Below are 15,434 nucleotides of genomic sequence, written 5' to 3' on the forward strand. Positions count from 1 at the left end.
CGTTTATCAGCTTTGGGGGGAAAAAAGGTATGTTCAGCACCGTCACTGGGATAACGTATTAAATTCTAGTCAAATGTGCATAATTACATTTCGTTTAGAGAAGGCGACTCGTTTCCCATTCCCTCATGCATCGTCTTTCAGTTCAGTTAAGAAAGTTACACATCCAGTTCCAACAAACTTGACTGCAACTTCTCTCTCTACACAGCATTGGCCCCGGTGACTAATTGGAAGCTTTGGTAAGCTTGCCTGTGTTAGAATGTAATGGTCAAAATCTGCAGTCTGAGTCAACATCGCTTAATTTGCATTTGAGTGACACATGCTAAACTCTTGCAGAACGCAACTTCATATCCTAACTGGTGGCATTTTAAGCAAATAGAAAATGTGCACTTGCTTATGCTCCATCCAGTCTTCTGTTGCATTCTCAGTGTCCTGCCAGTCACGGGATAACTTGCCAAACTGACTTTCATAGGGACTCAAGACCCAAAGGTGTTGACAGCTGGGATGCAGTAACCCCAGTTCAACAAATTAATCTTCTCCACAAATACCAAGCAATTAATACAACAATCATAGGTTTCTACAACAGCATAATTCCGTCATTTTGAAACCCCTTAAAAAGAAAAACCCGTGTGGTGAAGTTGTTGAATTTAGTGCTTTAATAAAAAACTATACTGACATTGATGACTTTCATGCAGAAAAACGACAAAACCAGTGCTCTCGTTTTAGTTTTTTTATTGTTTTTACAAAAACAGTTCTTAATCAAAAAGACCAAAGCCCATGTCGTCATCAGACTCCTCGGACTCTTCCTTCTTCTCCTCTTTCTTCTCCTCCTCCTTGGCTGCAGGGGCAAACAGCAAGGGATGGAGTTAGTCACAGGTAATGTGCAAATTAACCATTTTACTCACTGCTGATTCAAAATGTCAGTTCAAAAAGGGTGGCCTTGTGAACCCTTTGAGACACATCCATTGCTTGCCAGAGTACTGTAATAACCTAGCTAGTTACCCCAGCGGTTCTCAGTTCAGTCCCCATTACTGCTGGTTTTCTATTCTGCCTGATAGATCACTACACCCGAGGACTGGATTGGGAGCCACCGAGTTAACAAACTTTCTTCAGTCCCTGTTTTTTTGTGCCCACATGCGTTGGCAAACTTTGTAAAGCCATTCATACCCAGGAAGATTGCCCAATACAGGCAACCAAAGTATAATGGCAGCAGTAAGAGTACTTGTAGCAGTTTCTCATATACCAAGTTTGGAGATATTCTGTTGACACGACACAAGACCATCTTTTTCATTGCCAAAATAATTAATATTCTACTTCCCCACTGCTTTTGAGCATTAATTCAAGATACCCTTCACATACCCTTCCTTTGTTCAACTCAGATGACTAGCCCACCTTTTGTAACTGGACCAAGAATCTTAGCAAAAAGTTTTAAATCGAGTTACCTGGAGCGTCTCCTGCAGCGACGGCTCCTCCTGCAGCAGGGGCTCCAGCTGGAGCGCCGCCTCCGGCTCCGACGTTGCAGATCAGACTGCCGATGTCAACGCTGGACAGCGCCTACAAGATGTGTAACATCACACATCAGCGTTAAATATACACCTCAGTGCTAAATATACAAATGGTGGGGGGATAATGTACCAAAAAGTCATGAAGGGGAATATATAAGTGTGCACGGTACAGGGACATCAGAGTGCCTTGATGCAACACAGTAGACACAGCCACTAACTTACTGTTACCACAATGAAATACAAAAAAAAAAAAAATAAATACAGTTACACATTTAACTTCAGACTGCCTATATCGACACCCAAGAGAACCTTCAATTAATAGGACAACACATATATGCACATAACTGTTGATACTGCCAAAAAGTACACAACAGACAAGTCCCCCTACTCTGCCCCCCTCATTTACTACTTCGAGTATAGCACAAGGACTCTCCTGCTAATGTGACCATTAATAAATATACTACATGTTCTTTTGACACAGTAAAGAAAGAAAATGACTACGTTGGCTGACTACAAATGTCCTAGTTGAACAGGAATTGTCCCTATTCAAGTTAAACTGAGTTTCTTCTCTCCAAACTTTAAACCTGGAATGGTTTTGTGATACTTTGTGCATGTTGTATTGACTACGGTGTCTCACCTTGGCGAACAGGCTGGGCCAGAAGGGCTCAACAGTGACACCGGCAGCCTTGATCAGGGCATTCAGCTTGTCCTCCTAAATAAAAAAAAAAGGAAATGGTTAAACTTGATGCAAAAGTTGGAACACACCATTTACAGAGGACAGGGACAAGGATAGAATTCACTTCAGTGAACAATGTAGATAACAGTTATGCACTTATCGTCATAAAACGAAGCCACTAGTAGAATGTCCACATTTTCTTGAAAATGCTTAAGGAATATGACATCCCAGCTCTTTCTCCTGTTTGCACTGAGACATTCGCATTTCACTGACACCTTGCCAATTCCTACTCCTGCATACTTTAAAAGACTTAACCATGGTACTTGTCCCCACAGAAGCCAGGGAGCAAATGCCTGTATGACTAGTAGACCTGTTGCTCTGACCTGTGTGAATAGATCACCGAAAGTCATAACTGTTTCAACACCCCTGTGCTTCATCCTATCCCAACTTAACAGCCTGGGAAGCTACAACAGGGTAATTTTAGCTGATTTTATCTCTGCAATTAACCTCATTTCGCGGAAATTCCTACAGGCCGAGCTTTCCCAGGTGACCGTACCTGATCCTGTCAGCGAATCACCTATTTCCCCAAGAAGATGGACAATGGCACATGGATGCTCGGGAGGCAAACACAAGTCACTGACCCACCACAGCAATGCATGTTCTGCACTACGCCAAGGACCACTACGTCAACAGCCCAGAGGATTGCAGATGGCTGTGCAAATTGACAGGGACCAGTGGACATACTGACAGGAAGTCCAGCAGTTGGCTCCCTACTCTGGCCAAAACCACCAAGAGCTCAATACTCTTTAAGATAGCACAGATGACTCTAGTTGAGAAAAAGTCCTCAATACTTCAGTTCTTGAGAGTCACAATCTCCAGTAGGGGTGGGACGATATGATGAGAGGCCAAGATGCAGAGGTAAACGTTCGTTTCGCAAAATATTCGTATTACTGTGGACAAGGCATCAGACTCTCACCAACACCCAGCAGGTAATCCTGATGACAACTTGCCCTCTTATGGCCAACAAAATCTCCTGCACTGTTACAGGGCTGCAGCGGGCAAGGTTTTTTTTTGCAGGGTGGCAGGGGACTGAACTAACTGACTTGCATTCATTCTCTACAGCCATCTCCTGATCTTGGACCATAATCAATTAGCTAAAATTAATGAGTTTTTCCCCCGCCACCCCGCAAAAAAACCCCCATCCTAACCTTATGTTGGGAGTAGCTAGTTTCAAAGTAGCGCTGCACTTGATTTTGGTTGCACCACAATCATTTAAGATGCAACTTAACTAGTAGTGCGTCAAGTGATCCTTAATCAAAATATTGTAGCATTTAATAACGTTTCTATAGTTTCAAGCCAATCAGTGGCACCATACGATGTCAACAGGAAATATGGCATTTGCTGTACAGTAGTCCACATGTTATTGTTACGCTGTGGCGACCCCTAATGGGAGCAGCCCAAAGTAGTAGTAGCCTGCATGTTATTATGCTGATTCAATTGTTCCAGCCCTCTGAGTCAGAAGGGGAAAGACCTACGTCTATCAAGTTTGTAATAATTATTTCAACTTTTCTTCTTTTCACCTTTCATACAAGCCTGTTGATAGCTGCCCTACATGAATGTACCCCGTTAAGTAGGTGGTGTATTTTTCAATAAAGTATTTGTATTAATTTCTTGTGTGTATTTATTTTGTACATTAACTCTGCTGGTGCAACCGGCTGCTGAGAGAAAAAAAAACCTCCCAAGTCAGAAACAGTCCAACCTTACTGTAAACTGTTTTATGATCACGCGACTCAACTATAGCAGAGATCTTTCTCATGTCATTCGAGACAATATTCACTTTTATCCCCATTTACAATTAACCCGATAACATCACCCCATCCCTAATCTCAGGAGATCTCAAGCATGAAACTGTGGCCACTGAACAAATTCCATGACAATGTTGCATACAGTCATCAAGCCCATTCACACCTTCAAAATTGCCATACTCAGACTACCTCATGGCACAGAGCCAGGCTATGTACAGGTCAGCCAAGACCACCTATTGCTACTGCAACCCATCTCCAAGCTCTTCTATTCCAAACCTATGAAACAACGTCCCAGATTTATACACCAGCTTTTGCTTTCCAACCAATATTTATTTAATAATACTAATACTCACTGCTACTTAAGATTCCTTTTCAGTGAGGTAGGATGTAATCTTGCACCTTATTTGACCCATGTGAGCAAACAAGTTATTTGTATGTGTAAATTAAGCTGGCACATAAAACCATTCATATGACTGTCTTTATGCATGCTCAATAATCCAGGTAGGAAAATCAAAGGAAGTTGAATCAGTTCATCTGGACACAACATTCACTGACAGAAACGTTTCATCATTCATCTAAGTGACCTCTGTGTGTCCAGATGAACCGATTCACCTTTGTTTGACCTTCATATTGTGACTGTTGTTCCCTTAAGTATTTGAATGACATTTTCTGTAAAGCACTGTGACAGTCCTGATATACGTATGTGCCATGAATCTTTGTAGAACACCATGAACTGGAAGGAGAGACAACACGATCTGCAAAGTGAGAGACTGCCTTATGAAGGCCAGGGTGCCAGACATTTGTACAGATCCCATACTGGCTGATGGGTTTCCATGTTCAGCATCTACTCCTTCATTAACCACTATTTACAGTCACGTGGATTTTTACAATGGAAAGATGAACGACTTAGTTTAAAAAGGCACATGTGACCCGTTGCCATATGCTGACCAATAAGCCTTGATATTATGCAGGAGTAGTGGTAGTAACGGATTCTGCAGCAACCACGTGTGCCCTGCTGACAGGAGTACCTGTAGCAGAACCGAACTACCGACTCCTTGAACTGAGACCGGAGCCCATGAGCAACTAATCTGCCATATGATCAGCCTCAAGTGTAAACAGAATACCGACACAAAGACACACGGCTTACAGACAGGGTGCACGACTTTAATCACTTTAGTCGCGATTTCTCAGTCTGCCCATCAACACCTCGCTTCACATGACAAGCAGCCGCACCGGCGATACAGAACACGGCCGAGCCGCTCTGGTGAACAACGTGGGCCTACCCTAGCACAAGCACGCCGCCATTTTAGCCGGGACGAGTTTAAATGTAACACATCTCACGCAAAGAGAAAACACGTTCGATCAGGCCGCGGCTCGACGGACACGCACAGCGCGCTTCCCGCCTGGCGTCCCGGGTAAGAACAACGTACTGGCGCCTACTGGAAACAACGGAACTGAGTGGAAGATGGAGACTCACAGTGACGGTGACTTCATCGTCGTGGAGGATGAGAGCGGAGTAAATGCAGGCAAGCTCGGACACGGAGGCCATTTTAGGTTTTAATTTTTTTTATTCGGGCGTCGGATGCCTAAATTTAAGGGTGCTAGTCGCCGGATTGAGGGCCTTAGCTTCAGATGAAGAACCGAGCACCTTAGGCACAGTGACTTCCTATACCGACGGGTATCAGCGGAAAGGGAGGGTTGGAGGGCGGGAGGTTCTGTTAAATACTCTACGTTGGTTCAACGTCATGACGCACGTACAACTACTACCGACGTTAGCGTCCTGGTCAGTATGGGGGGGGGGGCGGGGGGGGGCGCTGGCGTTTACTGACTCGGTTCAGCGCCCGCATTTTTTTTTTAATATTCGTTTTTTTGTTGATTACCCTTATATTATTTTCGTAATGACAACGTGTACATGGTGCTTGATTTAATGTAAGGTATAACCGCTCAAAATAATGATTTACAAGGTTTCTGTGGCTCCGGATTGCGGTCGGAGCAGAAACATGGAGGGGTGGTGGTGACTTTTTAGTGTGTGTGTGTGTTTATAGTTTACACACTGGAGACATACGGTGGCCGACAAGGGCCAAACGCACTGCAACGGCCTAGCGCGTCTCAGTTAACCCTTGTCGGCCACCGTAGGGAGACAAGCGGAATCGCGTTTTCCTCAGGAGAGGGAGGCTGGACTTGTGTCCGTAGTGATTGCTGGTATCAGCGTTAAGAACGGCCTTTTTCAGGACCTGGGTGACAAAATGGCACATTTTTCCCATGAAGGTGACAGAACTGTTGATGGGAAGTTACACAATTCCAGGCCTCCAGTCTTATAAAGAAAGCATTTCCCAGGACTGTTTCGCTTGGCTATACATCACAGCCGTTGGAAGGTCATATTATTGATGTTTACCATCAATGAGAGGCTCCGGACTGTGTAACCAACCGCTGAACTGGAAGCACTCGTGTGTTTCCTCAGTGGCTGAACGTCTGTGATTCCAGCTAAACTTTATGGGGAAAGATATAGGCAGTTTTAGTGGGTGATACAACCAATTATCCATGACCTCTACACTACAGTATTTCCAGGACAATTGATCAATTTGATAATTTTCCAGGTGTTTTCCATGACTGGAAAACCAGTCTATAAATTTCCAGGTTTTTCCAGGATGCATGGGAACGTCGAGTGAAGTGTCTGTCAAATGTGAAATTAAATGAGATGTGAGGAATAAAAAAAAAGAAGAAGAATACAGGACAGAGACCAGAGCCTGTGTCTGTGGAAAGAGGAAGAGGTGGTCAGTTGGTTTTTGGGTTGTCTCAAACAAAGTCTGAGCCTGACAGGAAAGTATAAAAGGTTAAGCAAACAGTCAAAAACATAACTGTCAGAAGGAAAGAGGCACAGTGGATATAAAAAGTCTACACACCACTGTTAACCACTGGGCCACCATGCCCGCCTAGCACTACTGCCTCACAGCAAGAAGGTCCCGGGTTCGAACCCCAGGCCGTCGTCCCAGGTCCTTTCTGTGTGGAGTTTGCATGTTCTCCCTGTGTCTGCGTGGGTTTCCTCAGGGTGCTCCAGTTTCCTCCCACCATCAAAAAGACATGCATAAGCCCCTTGAGGCAAATGTGTAAACTCTGATATTGGGCTATACAAATAAAATTGACTTGACTTGACTTAATATTCCTGTCTGTGCCCCTGACCAAGGCAATGGAAAGAAGAACTGGAGTTGGTCCCCAGGTGCTGCAGCTGTGCTGCAGCTGCCCACTGCTCCTATAAAATAGCATGGGTTAAATACAGGAAACAGTTCATTGTAACCTGTACAATGACAAAATAAAGTGGCTTTCTTTCTAAAATGTGCGGGCTTCGTGATGTGAAAAATGAAACCAAGATAAATCGTGTCAAAACTTTTCCCATCTTTTTTTTTAAAAATTGCAACCTATAAAATAAAGTGAAAAACAATCAGAAAAATTTTAGGGAAAAAAAAGAAGTACAAAACATACAGTAACCTAGTTGCATACGTGTGCATATCTTTTTATAGTAGGGGATGTGGCTGCCTTCAGAATTAACCAATCACATTCAAACTCATGGTAAATAGTAGTTAGTACACGCCTGCCATCAGTTAAGTGACTCTGATTAACCCCAAATAAAGTTCAGCTGTTCCTGTAGGATTTTCCTGGCATCTTCTTGGTTGCATCCAGCTGCAAAAGCCGTGGTCCACGAAGAGCTTACAAAGCATGAACAGGATCTCATTGTTGAAAGGTATCAATCAGGAGAGGGGTACAAAGTTTTTCCAAGGCATTAGATATGCCATGAAACACAGCGAGGACAAAGATCAACAAGTGCAGAAAATATGGCATAACACTGGCATTACCAAGAACAGGACATCCCTCCCAAAACTGATGAGAAAACTGGTCAGGGAGGCCACCAAGAAGCCTACGGCAGCATTAAAGGAGCTGCAGGAACTTCTGCCAAGTCCTGGTTGCTCCCTACATGTGACAAAATCTACCATATTCTTCATATGTCTGGGCTATGGGGTATGGTGGCAAGACACATCATCCAAGCCCAGCTAAACTTTGCAAAAAAGATACATTTAGTCTCCCAAAACCATGTGGGGAAATGTGTTATGGTCTGATGAGACCAAGGTTGAACTTTTTATCCATAATGCCAAAAACAACACAGCACATCACACATCAGGCTTTGGGGCTGCTTTCCTTCAGCCACAACTGGGGCTTTAGTCAAGGTGGAGGGAATCATGAATAGATCCAAATACCAGTCGATTTTTGGCACAAGATCTTCTGATTGTTTTGGAATTACCCAGCCGGAGCCCAGACCTGAATTCAATAGAAATCTGTGGGGTGACCTGAAGAGGGCTGTGCACAGGAAGATGCCCTCACTATCTGACGGATCTACAACATTTTTACAGGGAAGAGTGGGGAAAATACTGGCAAGTCCAGATGTGCCAAGCTGATAGACTCTTACCCTGTAATAAAATCAAAGAGCGAGGGCACCATCAACTGACTTGAGAGAACAAATTAAAGAGCCAGACGACAAAAATGAGAGTTTCATAATAATAGCAGTGTTTTTATTTATTTGCCTGGTTTAGGAACTGTACATGTGACTCCTCCCTGAGGATACTGCTGACCTCAGAGAGTAGGAATGGTGGACTGGAGAGAGAAGAGGGAATCATAAAGGAGAGGAGAAGAAGAGGAAGGTAGGTGGTAGGGGAAGAGAAGGATGGAGGAGAAAATGAGGAAGGAGAGATAAAGAGAGCGCTGAGAATCAACGCTCAACCCCACTTTCGACAAGCCAATGGCTCCTTCTGACATTTGGCCCATATGTTGCAGAAGCCACGGTTTACTGTGACCTGCGAATGCATCACCGGCACATTTTCTCAAAGGACTCTCGGGTGCCACTATCTAGACACAGGTAAAGCATCCGAGGGACGTTCAGTTCTGTCAGGTCATTATCACAAATGCAGTGGCAGTTCAACTTCATTATGGCAAATAACGAATCCCCATTTATTCCACTGTAATCTGGATTACATACTAGATATCAAAAGTAAAACATGTTCAAAATTTGAATGAAAAACCAAAATATGCTGGGCAGCTGGACCTAGCCCTGACACAAGGTGCATCTAAAAGCTCACACCGCACACTGTTTAGGTGGATATTTCCAGCGCAGTAGGCATCTCTGGTGCACAAATTTCAGAGAAGTTTGAAGTTTGAAATTCTCAGCCATGGATGTGATTCTTTCTATGAACCGAGGAGCAGAAATGGGTAATTTGACATGTATGAGCTCGAGTAATGCGACAGCTATGCATCAGACTACTTGAATTCGCTAATTGAAAAATAAAAGCCCACAAAAATAATACATAATAAATATATAACTCGAAAATAAATAAATATGAAATATGAGAATAACTATAAATTATGTATATTACACTTAAATATTTCTACTAATGGTTCATGGAAATGTGATGATTTGTTCAGGAAAGTCTGTGTCTGGGGTCAAATGCAGACCAACTTTAATCTGTATTGTTGACTCATGCCAGCAGTTTACCTGGCAGGTAACTGGGGGGTTGTTTTAAACACTCCAGTCCCTGGGACGTAGTGTGACGTATGGGATTTTAGAGCGACCATGTGTCAAGAGTTCGAGGAATTCACAAAACAACAACAAGAGCAAACAAACAACAACAAAGGCCTCAAAATACTGACAAGAAATCAACAAGTAAACACGTGTATGGTATTTTTTTACCTTTTTTTGTTCAACTGAATTTCAACGAGAAATGAATGAACAGTTCATGTGAATAAAAAAGAAAAAGAGAGATTGTGTCTCAGTTTTAAAAATCACAATTTTTCATGCAGGTATCTGACAGTTAACCCCCGCGCCAGCCGAGTCCGCCGCAGCTGAAAAATCCCCTTCCTCACAGACCGCCCCATAGTCCTTACTTTTCTCCTCCAATCACCCCCATAACCCCCCTTTTAAGCTTTCATCTCTCCCCTTCCTTCCATCAGCAATAAATCATGCCTCAGGGAAGAGTTAAAAATATATCTTTTTGTATATTTACTATGTAGTTAACTTAAAAAAGTGGCCTGTGGCATTCTTTAGTGTTCTTCCATGAAAAAAAAAAGGAGAAAGAAATAGAATTCAGTTTTCATATTTTTCATTTTCACGTCTCCAGGCGCCTGAGATTGAGAGATAGCTAGACAGTCCGCTGGCTTCGCTCCAGAAAATGCCTTAGAAATAAAATGTCACGAGAAATGAATTTACACTCACGGGCTTGTAAAATCAATAGCTGTTGCCCGTACAATTCTGTAGTGAGAGCGGTAGAACGCTGTGAAAGACAGGAAGACTGGAAAATAAAGACAGAGTAGGTCAGTTCTGACGATAGCACTACTACTAAGAATAATAATCATTAATGGTATTATAATAAACGCGCTGTAAGAGTCAGCATCGTCTTCATCCTCATACTCGCTCTTCAGTTCCAGTTTTGGCCTCCCGTGCAGGTGGAGTTATGTAGTGTTTGCTGTGTCGGGAAAATCGTTTATAAAGTACGTGTCCACCACAAACGTCCTCGCAATCGTTCAAGAGAGCCATTTCACGTGTAGCGCCCCCTAAAGGCTGTAGGGCAAATGTGCACTTTTGAGCTTGACCGAGAAGTCGCTGTCGGACACCCGGGACATCGCAGTCCTTTGCCTGACTGCCTTGTTAAAACGGTTTTCCTTGATAAAAACGAGTAATAAAGGATTCCTACACATGTCCTGGAAAAGAGGGTGGATGGAAGGGCTTTTCTCTGGATGAAGAACCAAACAAGACAATGAAATAACAAAACGGCTAAATATAAACCGAACGTGGACGTAGCCAGAGAGAAAACTTGAGGAGTTTATATAATGAAGGTCTGTCAGCGGGAGAGGAGGGGCGGAGAAGGAGAGGCGGAGAGGGAGAAGCCACACGGGTACTCTTATTTGTCGTCCTTCATGTATGCCGTGCGTTTGGATTTCCCCCCACCCATTTGTTCGTGAACCCGCCTGTACGCTTTTCTGGCGATCGGCTGCGGCGTCGCCGTACTTTTCATCGTCCACCTCGACAGACTCCTCCCCCCTCTCGCTTCCTCCCTCTGCGTTGAATGTGTCAGAATCTCCTGGCCCCTCCCCTCTGGCCCGGGGAACCTGGGCTAGTGTGGGTGGGGATTGGAGATCATCTTGAGCCGTGATTGGTCGATAACGTCCAGCAAGTTCTTGGCATCGACGGCGAGGGCGTGAGCAGCTGTTAACATCTGTTTCTTGTAGTCCTGCTGTAAGCTACGGAGGACACACATATCCGTTAGATGGACTTTATCTTTTGTCATCAACAGTGGTCAGTCTGATCATGAGCTGCCATCAGCATGTTTACTATAAACCAGTCTTAAGCTTTCTTTTTTAATCGTAAATAGCCTTTTTTTAAAATAGGAAATAGTCGAGCAGATAACACATCCTGTTTATTTGTACCGACCTTGTCATGACATATTGTTGGGCTAGCTTCATCTTCACAATTAGCTCCGACAGGTCGGAATTCAACAACTTCTGAGCCATCTCAATCTGTTACATGAAATCACACGTTAATATATTGTGAAACAATTTGTAACAAATCATGACTTCAACATCTCCTTTCTTCTTTAACACAAGCCAAACATTTTTTTTTTTTGGTCACAGAACAAATATTCTACAAAGAAAATGTAAATATATGACATAAAACATATTTTGTCAGCTTCTGAGGCATAGCTGGCTCTTCCAGAATGGACTGTCATATGTGTTAAACAAAATGCCACACGGTGCTGTGAAAGTCAACGGATGGATCATGGCACCGCTGAAGTGAAGATTAGGGTCGGTTTCCTCTCGGGCAGGGGGCACCCACTGAAGGTGCTGTGAGTGGTTTTGGATGGAAAGAGCCACCATTTTGTTACATAATTTTAAATGGACATCAAAATGGAACCGTGGGAGGGGAGTGTAATCAGGAAGACGAGCAAAGGCGGAGCGTGTGTCCGGCGGTTTGTTTCCAAGTGTGTGCTTACCTCTCGGTGTGTGCTAGCTGGCAGCACAGGAGTCGTCTCATCCACTGTTGCTAGCAGGGTCCTCAGTGCTAGACCCACCTCCTACAACACACACAAACACACATCTGAACATTTCTATCTTTTATAATTATGTCCATCTGTAAACTGAGGCAGGCATGTTGTATCACGTGTTGGCATACTACCTTCAGACAAGTTATCTGTTGCGTTACTGAGTTTTGTTTATGCTAAACACTAATTTGTGCCACAATGTCATACATTTGCCCATATGTTCATCATAGATACAAATAATGAGCTTAAACCTTCTGTGTTTCTAAACCAGACACTCCCTGCCTGGAGCTGCACCCGAAGAGGAAACACCGAGGGCGGTCTGACAGGGCGTGGAAGTGGGGCAGGCTAAGCTAACTGCTAGCCCATGCACGCTGACAGTTCCGACAGTCATCCTGGCGTTCGTCCTCTTGGACAGTGATTTTTTTTTTGTAGTTTGACATGTGTGTTCTTGTAGTTTTTAGATGTGTGTTGGTCTTTGTGTTACACAGCTGTGGGCTGGGGGGAAACGACATTTCGTAAATGAAACGAAATGATGAAAAAAGTGTTCCTGATTCCTGCAGCATTTTCAACCTACATGGTTTAATAAATGAAGTTGAACACATACTTTAATTTCCTTCAAAAAAGTAAACCCTCGAGGTGTTCCTATGAGTAGGTCTGATTTACAAGCCCTTGGTTATTTTCATTATACTTCTTAATATCAGTGCAGACATGTCAGTGAAATGCTACTCCAAATAAATCTGCTTTTGTGCGTCGGTGTGATTGTATTTCTGAACACTAGACTTGTTTTTCCAGTGAGAAGCAGTCTCTTTAAACCAGGTTTCGTAGAAACACGGAGTTGTTTGCAGTTTTTGGTTGGAATGAAGCATGTTGATCCTACCTTGACCATGGGAACGTACTCCTCTGGGGCGGCGGGCTGGATCTTACTGGACATTTCAATTACAGCTTTTACCAGTCCTGTCACATTCTCGTATACTTTGTCGTTGGAGCGATCCAGATTGGCGGTGGGTGGCGGGCTGATCTCCTGCGGCTGCAACTAGGCGAATACAGAGAAGAAGAGAAAAGTCAGAACGAGGCCAGCGTTAATACAATGTGTGCCATGTGTATGATGTAGTATTTCCAAAGGGGTTAGAGGAAGTTGTTGCGCTGTTATCCTTACTTGATCCCCCCCCCTTTCTTCCCAATTGTACTTGGCCAATTACCCTACTCTTCACACCCGGCTTCCCACCCGCAGACACGGCCAATTGTGTCTGTAGAGACGCCTGACGACGTCGGAGGTAACACGGGGATTCGAACCACCGACCCCTGTGTTGGTAGGCAACAGAGTAGACCGCTACGCTACCCGGGCGCCCCTAACTTGATTCTTTTTAATCAAACTGAAATATGGCCTAAAAAGGAAACGATGGTCTGTGGCCCAACCGAGTAAACTGTAGATACACAGATATAACGCAAGGTGGCGGTATTTAACAACTTAGAAAAAGGGCACAAAGCTGCCCCCCCCCCCAGATACACAGAAAACTACGCACTTCAACACATCTGTGACTCTTTACAGTCTGCAACAAGTTCATTCTAAGTTCATTTCTTGTTTCACCACCAAACTTGTTGTGTTTTAAGGGTCAATAACAGCTGGGCTGGTTTAACACACTCGATTCATTTACAAACCATGAGTTTTGTTTTTTTTTTGCTAAAACTTGGATGAGTCTTAAACTAAATATGCACCAATAGCCATCAGTTCTTTTTAATGCTGGGCTCCAAAACATCTTCTAAAACGGTTTAGGGTATAGTAGTCAAGAGGAGAGAGAGAAAACTGTGGAAAGGGCCAAGATCTACCGCTTCAAATGGAGAACACCAAGCTAATGCTTTAGTGTAGAGCTGGCAGCAAATAGAAAATGCACTTATTTGTTAGAATTTCTTGCTTTGGTTTCTAAGGTGGATGATATTGTCGCTCTAATGCGGGCCTGATGGCCTACAGACGTGTTTGCTGAGCTTAAACTGCATCACAGTCATCATCATTTCGATGGACTGCCGAAGAAGAAGAAGAAGTATATAACAGTATGGTGGCTATTGATTCTTGACTAGTGGAAACAGCCTAATACAATGTTAATAATGACAACTACTGGTGACTGAAGTCTTTTCTAAAGACACAACGACATACATCCATGGATCGGTCTACTCTACTCATCTATGGTAGGTGACCTTAAATGGATAACTTGACTTGTTGAACTTGAGTTGTTCCTCAACAGGCGTTTGTCACTATTGTGAAAAGGTTTCTGCATCTTCTCTTCAGCGACCTTGAAAATGTACCATTAGGACTGACATTAAATCCCAGTGAAACCAATGGCTGCCGATCGGCAAGCCATGTGACTGGCTCGTAACCAGCAGTGCCTGTTATTTTCAATAAAGAATGCTAGCAATGTTAATTAGTAGCACTTTGGTTTGCTTAAGTATCGTTTCTGAATCTTTGGTGCCCCCTACTGTGACAAACCTCTGGTGAAGAAATCAACAGACTAAAGCTCAAAAAATCAAGCCATCCCGTGTCAGGTTAGTGATTATAACTAGTAACTACCTAGTCTAACTATTCTTCAATGGTAACACACATACACATAGACTGTCTTACCCTCCATGGCTATTGGGGAGTGGGTGGTATGCGGGGGGGGGGGGGTTATTGGGAGTGACAGGTAGAATAATGAGGTAAAGATTTGAAGGGGGGCAAAGAAAGAAGAAAGAGAAATGGATGGATGGATGGTTGCAACAGACAGAATGAAGTAATGTACAGGGAGAGAAGAGGGAGAGCAAATTAGGTCAAAGACAAATGGAGGCGAGACATAGCATGGTACATAATAACATGTAACCCATCAGCATCGTACCAATAAACATTGAAGGCAACATTTAAACCACTTCATTCAAACTGTTCTGTGTCTTTGTAGGGCTGCTTAAGTCATGCACACAGTATATCCATCCATCCATCCATCCATTATCCAAACCGCTTACCCGACATAGGGTTGCGGGATGCGGGAGCCTATTCCAGCAGTCATTGGGCGGCAGGCGGGGAGAAACCCTGGACAGGCCGCCAGTCCATCACAGGGCCGACACACACACACCTAGGGACAATTTAGTATGGCCAATTCCCCTGACCTACATGTCTTTGGACTGTGGGAGGAAACTGGAGCACCCGGATGAAACCCACGTAGACACGGGGAGAACACGCAAACTCCACACAGAGGACAACCTGGGACGACCCACCAAGGTAGGATTACCCCGGGGCTCAAACCCAGGATGTGAGGCGACCGCGCTAACCGCTGCACCACCGTCCCAACACAGGATATCAACACACTCAAACTCAGTTCAACCAGACGTTCACATGTCAAGGTGAGGA

General features: G+C 43.9%; 2 protein-coding genes across 8 annotated transcripts in view; both read right to left on the minus strand.

Moving 5' to 3' along the window:
- Positions 1–712: 712 nt before the first annotated feature.
- Positions 713–5,679, minus strand: rplp1 (ribosomal protein, large, P1). The gene is made up of 4 exons (XM_056298484.1): positions 5,461–5,679; positions 2,140–2,214; positions 1,440–1,551; positions 713–835 (listed from the first exon to the last, which is right to left on the minus strand). Exons 1-4 carry the CDS (start codon positions 5,530–5,532, stop codon positions 753–755), a joined length of 342 nt encoding a protein of 113 aa, XP_056154459.1. The 5' UTR covers positions 5,533–5,679; the 3' UTR covers positions 713–752.
- Positions 5,680–8,517: 2,838 nt separating this feature from the next.
- Positions 8,518–15,434, minus strand: part of ptk2aa (protein tyrosine kinase 2aa) — a 108,438-nt gene continuing 101,521 nt past the window's right edge. For all 7 annotated transcript variants that reach the window (XM_056297932.1, XM_056297935.1, XM_056297930.1 and 4 more), the window contains 4 exons: positions 12,939–13,094; positions 12,014–12,094; positions 11,455–11,540; positions 8,518–11,264 (listed from right to left, as the gene is read on the minus strand). In XM_056297932.1, coding sequence (XP_056153907.1) covers positions 11,138–11,264; positions 11,455–11,540; positions 12,014–12,094; positions 12,939–13,094 — 450 coding nt within the window. In that variant the 3' untranslated portion in view covers positions 8,518–11,137. The remainder of the gene's footprint in view (positions 11,265–11,454; positions 11,541–12,013; positions 12,095–12,938; positions 13,095–15,434) is intronic.

Source organism: Lampris incognitus, chromosome 18, assembly GCF_029633865.1.
Source record: "Lampris incognitus isolate fLamInc1 chromosome 18, fLamInc1.hap2, whole genome shotgun sequence".
In the NCBI taxonomy this organism is placed as follows: Eukaryota; Metazoa; Chordata; class Actinopteri; order Lampriformes; family Lampridae; genus Lampris; species Lampris incognitus.